This window comes from Parus major, chromosome 25LG2, assembly GCF_001522545.3.
Source record: "Parus major isolate Abel chromosome 25LG2, Parus_major1.1, whole genome shotgun sequence".
NCBI classification, from domain to species: domain Eukaryota; kingdom Metazoa; phylum Chordata; class Aves; order Passeriformes; family Paridae; genus Parus; species Parus major.
Window position 1 is genome coordinate 292,580 of NC_031794.1, and position 6,790 is coordinate 299,369.

At 54.9% G+C, this 6,790-nt stretch overlaps 1 protein-coding gene across 1 annotated transcript in view; it reads right to left on the reverse strand.

Annotated features, from left to right (window-relative positions):
* Positions 1 to 6,286, reverse strand: part of LOC107214628 — a 12,421-nt gene extending 6,135 nt beyond the window's left edge. The window contains exons 1-7 of the mRNA XM_033519785.1: positions 6,280 to 6,286; positions 4,704 to 4,880; positions 3,637 to 4,572; positions 3,420 to 3,581; positions 2,900 to 3,358; positions 971 to 1,191; positions 18 to 513 (exon numbers count right to left, since the gene is read on the reverse strand). Coding sequence (XP_033375676.1) covers positions 18 to 513; positions 971 to 1,191; positions 2,900 to 3,358; positions 3,420 to 3,581; positions 3,637 to 4,572; positions 4,704 to 4,880; positions 6,280 to 6,286 — 2,458 coding nt within the window. The remainder of the gene's footprint in view (positions 1 to 17; positions 514 to 970; positions 1,192 to 2,899; positions 3,359 to 3,419; positions 3,582 to 3,636; positions 4,573 to 4,703; positions 4,881 to 6,279) is intronic.
* Between the last annotated feature and the right edge of the window lie 504 nt (positions 6,287 to 6,790).

Genomic DNA, 6,790 nt, shown 5'->3' on the forward strand with positions numbered 1-6,790 from the left:
TCCACCTCCACCTCCACCTCCCATGATGATCTTCATTCCAGAAGAGCCACCACCGGATCCTCCTCCGCAGCATCCGGAGGATCCTCCACCACCTCCACCTCCCATCATGCTCTTTGATGATCCACCACCGGATCCTCCACCGCAGCATCCGGAGGAACCTCCACCGCCTCCACCTCCCATCATCTTCCCTCCTGAAGAACCGCCACTGGATCCCCCTCCGCAGCATCCAGAGGAGCCTCCTCCTCCTCCACCACCAGAGCTGATGATGATCTTCTGGGCTGATCCACCGGAGGATCCTCCACCGCAGCAGGATCCGCCTCCTCCCCCGCCGGAGGAGCCCTGGGACTGGTAACTCCCCCGGCAGCAGCAGCAGCAGCAGCTGCAGCCGCAGCCGCACCCGCTTTGTCTGGAGCACATCTTGGAGCAGTGACCCTGCAAGGAAAAGCTTTTTACCACCGATTCTCCCGAGAATTTCCCAAGGCCCATGACCACAGTCCAGCCCAACACCACTTTCTAGTGTCCAGGATCATCTTTTAAAGACTTTTATCCCTTTTATCTCTTCATCCCAAAGCCACTCCATCTCAAGGTCTCAAAGACAACCTTCTGCAGCACGGGCTGATCCTGCTTCTGTTCGGTCTGGTGGGACCAAGGCATCCATAAGAGATTTAAATTCATCCCAGCAACTTCCCTGCCCTTCCAGCACCAACCACCAGATGTATTTTTTACCCAAACTTTTGTGTTTTGGAAGCAGGAAAGGAAGAGAAGAATCCCACCCTTGGGCAGAGCTGGACTTACCCCTCTCGGCTCTGACCACGGACACCTCAGGGCAAAGCTGAGCGAATGAAGCACCCCGAGATCCACCAACTTTTATACCCTTTTTCCTGAGCGGGAAGTGAGGCATCCAAAGGAATGGTGATAGGTTTATTTACCAAACAAACTCTCCTCCTTCATCCTACTTGTCCTGACTCACTGGATGCGGACGATGCTTCTCCCGTGCATCACTTCCTCGGCTGCCCTGCATCCACAGCAGATCCCACACGTGAGCTCGGCTCCCGTGCTTGAATTCCCAGGTTGGATTCTGGGGCTCCAGCAGGATTCTGGAGGTTGCCAGCCTCCACTCCAGCCGGGAGATGCCGCTGGTGACCGACACCAGAAGGGGCTGGGGAGCCTCATTTTGTTGAGTGTTACAGTCTGGAGGCACAGGGGGGATTGGTGGGGTGTCTGTGCAGGGCCGGGAGTTGGACTTTGATGATCCTCGGGGGTCCCTTCCACCTCAGGATATTCTGTGATTCCACCATCCCGTGACTGTGGAGATTCCCAGGGGAATTCTGGTGTTTCTGGGGCACCAAAGGAATCCCCCATGGCTGTGGGAGGTTTCCCACCACAGCAGTGAAGGGTTGATGGGGATTTTTGTTTGATTCCACCACTCTGGAGAGAGCTGAGGTCAGGCAGGCCCCACCACTTCAAGCAATGGAGGTGGAGGGGTACCAGATCCAACATTCCCCCTGTGCAGCAGCACATGGATATGGACCAAAAGGATGAATTCCTGCCCGTTTTGGGGATGACATTTCTGAAGAAGAAATGGGATTTTGAGGCTGTGTTGTGCTCCCGCTGTCACCCTGAAAATTTCTGTAATTTGGATCCTGATTTTCCTGGTCCTGGGTCATTTTTGGGTGCAGAGATTTCTGACAGCACCGTTCCCACCCCCCTGAAGTGGGACCCCAAACTCTGGCTTTGCTCTGTGCCAGCGTTTGTGCAGTTCCCAGCCACTGGAATTTTGGCACCCTCGATGACTTCCCATAATGAAATCCCAGGAAATTCAGCTATTCCAGCGTCAACACTGGCTGGAGGGGCTCATCCGGATGTGTTTTGAGGTGTTTGCCTCACTGAGGTCCCCAAGGGGGAGAGGGCAGAGGGTGGAGGGACAGGAGAAGCCGTTACAGCCATGGGTCACTCCGTTTTCTCCTGGGACAATTCCAGGTGTCCGTCACCTCTCTCCCATAGAACAGTTCCGAGGTCTAATTCCCTTTCCCTGCTAATTACCAGAGTAGACCACATCAAAGAGATCGCCTCCCACAGGGAAACTCCCTCTGAGGACTCACACCCGGAGCTGTGTTTTAGGCCTGGGGGAATGAGGAAATCCCCAGGTTTTCCAGCCTGAGCATCCCAGCCCTTGGAAGGGGCTGAAGTCCTGGGCTTGGCCCTGATTCCACTGGGAATTCAGAGCTGGAAAAGCGTTGGACAAACTCCCTCATTTCTCTTCCACTTGTGAGAGCACCAGGAGCTTCTGCACCGCCTCGTGAAGCTTCTCTCACCCCTGTGATTGCACCCCGAAATCCTTCCTAGCGGAATTTGGTCATCTTCTCTCTCTGAACCCACTCAGAATGTTCTTGGGCATCAACAGAATTTTGGTGAGGGAGAGAGACCAGAGTGATCAACTTTGTGGTACCTTCTCTGATGGGCAAAAGTCTGGATCATCATTATCAAGAGACATTAAATAGTGACCTGAGAATATTTAGTGAATCCAAAATCTCTTCTACCCGCTGGGGTTTCAGAGCAGTTTTGCTCTGGAGCTTTATTGCAACAGCACTGGAACCAAAGCAGGGATGGAAATGAAGCAACCAGAGCTGGAAAATCCAACCACTCACACACAGAACTCTCTAGAACTGCAAGTTTTATTGTCTGGTGCAAGCACCTGAAAACTGAGGCAGGAACAGGCACACGGAACGACCCTGGCTGGAATTAGGGATACACAACACCAGAGGTTCCGGTCAGAACATTCCCAGGGGAAGGGAGAAGAGAACAACACAAACAATCTTCAGTTTAACAGAGGAGGAAATGTGAGGCATCTTCATATCTTGGGCTTCCTTGGTGTCAGAGTCCTTCTGGCAGCCACTACTTGCGCTTGGTCTGCGGTGGCCAGCAGATGGGCTGGGTCTGCTGCTGCATGGACATTCCTCCAGAGCTGGAGGAACCACCTCCACCTCCACTTCCACCTCCGCCTCCACCACTGATGATGATGACGGGACCTTGGCCCTGGTGGCCTGAACCTCCTCCTCCTCCTCCTCCTCCTCCACTGCCACCTCCAATGCAGATGGGGCCTTGGCCCTGGTGCCCTGAGCCACCACCGCCACCTCCTCCTCCTCCTCCACCACCACCAATGATGATGGGACCTTGGCCCTGGTGACCTGAGCCACCACCACCTCCTCCTCCTCCACCACCTCCAATGCAGATGGGACCTTGGCCCTGGTGACCTGAGCCACCACCACCTCCTCCTCCTCCTCCACTGCCACCTCCAATGCAGATGGGGCCTTGACCCTGGTGACCTGAGCCACCACCGCCACCACCTCCTCCTCCACTGCCACCTCCAATGCAGATGGGACCTTGGCCCTGGTGACCTGAGCCACCACCGCCACCACCTCCNGCCACCACCTCCTCCTCCACTGCCACCTCCAATGCAGATGGGACCTTGGCCCTGGTGACCTGAGCCACCACCGCCACCACCTCCACTGCCACCTCCAATGCAGATGGGACCTTGGCCCTGGTGGCCTGAGCCACCACTGCCACCACCTCCTCCTCCACTGCCACCTCCAATGCAGATGGGACCTTGACTCTGGTGACCTGAACCTCCTCCACCTCCTCCTCCTCCTCCTCCACCACCAATGATGATGGGACCTTGGCCCTGGTGGCCTGAGCCACCACCGCCACCACCTCCACTGCCACCTCCAATGCAGATGGGACCTTGGCCCTGGTGACCTGAGCCACCACCTCCACCACCACCACCTCCTCCACTAATAATGATGGGACCTTGGCCCTGATGCCCCGAGCCACCACTGCCACCACCACCTCCTCCTCCCTTGCCACCCCCACCAATACAGATGGGACCTTGGCTCTGCCCAGAGCCACCACCACCACCACCAGCAATAATGATGGGACCTTGGCTTTGTTGACCACCACCTCCTCCTCCACCACCACTGCCACCTCCAATGCAGATGGGACCTTGGCCCTGGTGGCCTGAACCTCCTCCACCACCACCACCACCTCCTCCACTAATAATGATGGGACCTTGGCCCTGGTGGCCTGAGCCACCACCTCCACCACCTCCACCACCTCCTCCTCCCTTGCCACCCCCACCAATACAGATGGGACCTTGGCTCTGCTGCCCTGAGCCACCACCACCACCACCACCAATAATGATGGGGCCTTGGCTTTGTTGACCACCACCTCCTCCTCCACTGCCACCTCCAATGCAGATGGGACCTTGGCCCTGGTGGCCTGAGCCTCCTCCTCCTCCTCCTCCTCCTCCTCCACCGCTGCCTCCACCGATGATGATGATTCCTTTGCCCTCCTGGCCTGAACCTCCACCACCACCTCCAATTCCTCCACCTATGCAGATGGGCATATGGCTCTGGTGGTCAGAACCTCCTCCTCCGCCACCTCCACCCCCTCCAATAATGATGGGACCTTGGCTTTGTTGCCCTGAGCCACCACCTCCTCCTCCTCCTCCTCCAATAATGCAGATGGATCCTTGGCTCTGCTGTCCGCCTCCTCCTCCTCCTCCTCCTCCTCCTCCTCCTCCACAGGAGGATGATGACCCGTGAGTCTGATAAATTATCCCACCACCGCTGCCACCGCCGCCACCGCCGCCGCAGCAGCCGCCTCCTCCTCCTCCTCCTCCTCCTCCTCCTCCTCCGTGGCAGGACGATCCCTGGCTCTGCTGTCCCATGGATCCTCCTCCACCGCTGCTGTGGCAGCCGCCTCCTCCGTGGCAGCAGCAACCGCAGCCTCCACCGCCACCATGGCACCCTCCGGACTGCTCAGACATCCCTTGGCCGTCGCCCTTCTGCTGGTGGGAACCCATGGTCTGTGTGATGGGAGTCCTGCAAGAGAGACAAAAACCAGGCCTGAGCAATTCCAGAGGGACGGAATGTTGTGTTACTGGGCCACCCCATCCCCTTCCGACAGGGAATTGTCTTCTCTTCCCTTTGTGCTCCTTCCTCCACCCCTGAATGATGCAAGGATTGTCAGCTAAGGGAATTAATGAATTAAACCGAGAACCTGTGAAGTTTTCAGCTTATTCCATCTACAGAACCTCCTTATCCAGATATAACTGTTCTTTTTTTTTTAATCTAGGACAGCATTCCTTAACAATTCCCTCTCGCAGCAGGTGTGTCACTGCAAGAGGCACACGAGGCCGTGGTAGCCCAGAATTGCCCTCATCCAAATGTGGTTTGGGAATTTTGAAAGGGCTGCAATGCTCGGGGATAGGGATTAATATTCCCTGGCCGCAGGAAAGAACGCGGCTCGTCATTTGCATAACAACAACTTCATTCTACTTTGAAATTCTTCAATCCCGCCTTCAAAAGGACCTCAGTTTTTCATTTCTCCTTCAGAAGGAGAAGAAAGAGCCTGTGGAAAAGTTGTCAGCGATGCAAAAAGAAGCGGGGGGTGGAAAAAAAAAGCCCAAATCTTCAGCAGCCGCAGGGCAGCACTTGCAGGGTTTGATGTGCGCCTGTCCCCGAGGGATGCTCTGAAGTTTGAGCGCCTCTTTAGCGCTTAATCCCCACCCCAGCCACGTCCTCGTCTGCCGGCAGCAGGAATTGATGCTCCTGCGAGAGGAAGGGACCGCTCTGAAAGAAAAAGACCTGCAGGATCAGGTGTCAAAAGGCCCGAGGTGAAAACGACTCCTCCAAGGAGTGAAGTGCCCAAAAGAAACCGTTCCCTATGCAGATAAAAGGCTGGAAAATGAGGATAGAGCCCCACTTTGTTCCTTTGTTTCCCACTCTCTGCTGGGTACTCGAGAATTCTCTTTTTCCTGCCCTTTCCCTCAAGGTTTGTGTTCCAAGAAAATCCAGGAGTTGTGGGTGGGTGCTGCCATTCTCTGGTGCTGGGCCCAGAGAAATCCAAGGGGCTCCGAACCCCGGATTTTCCGTGTCCCAGCTCTCTCCTTTCCCTGTGTGGTTACACGATCCCTGAATTGGTAGGAAAGACAAAAAAACCCAACAAAACAGCTGCAAATAAAGAGGAATTTTTGAAACCCCAAAGCCACATTTAATCCCGCATTTCCACCTTAGCATTCCAAGCCTCATCAGCCAGATTAATTTCCATCAGTAGGTGGAATCTCTTACCGTGTCCCACGGCACGAACCAGTGGAAAGAAGTCAACGGGACTGAGGGAAGGTGGTATGGGACAACTTTTATATAGGATTTGGACCTCCTCTTGGAAAGAAACAATGATTGATTTATTTACAGCCAAGCCCAGCCCCGACTGCCCACTTACTTCGCATAATCTCGGGCTCGTCATTTCGCAGATTGCTATCTTCCTTCCTTCCTTCCACCACCTCTTTTGTTGTTGGCGGCATTAAAATTATTGGATGGCTCCACCTACTCCGAGTAAAGTGAGGAAACAGCCAAAACCAGGCGCATTTTCAGCCTAAAAAGTGATCTAATTTTACTCCCCTCTCCAGAAAAGTCCATCATTCCAGAGAGGACACGTGAGGGTTTTGTTGTTTGGGTTTTTCTATGGACACGGGGAATTTATTTCTCATTCTAGAAAACATTTCTGAGCTGCCAGACGTGGCCCTGGCGTGTAATTACGGCGTGATGCAAGCCAGGCTGTGGATTATATGTTCTAATGGACACCCACGTTATTGCCGGGGCTGGAGGGACACGTTGGGCTCAGATGAGTGCAAGGACCTGCAGCTCCCCAAAACACAACAAATGCCTCCAGAGGCAGATGTGATGAAAACCTGGGAGGCTCCAGGTGGTTTACAGCCTTTGGAGGGGTTGAC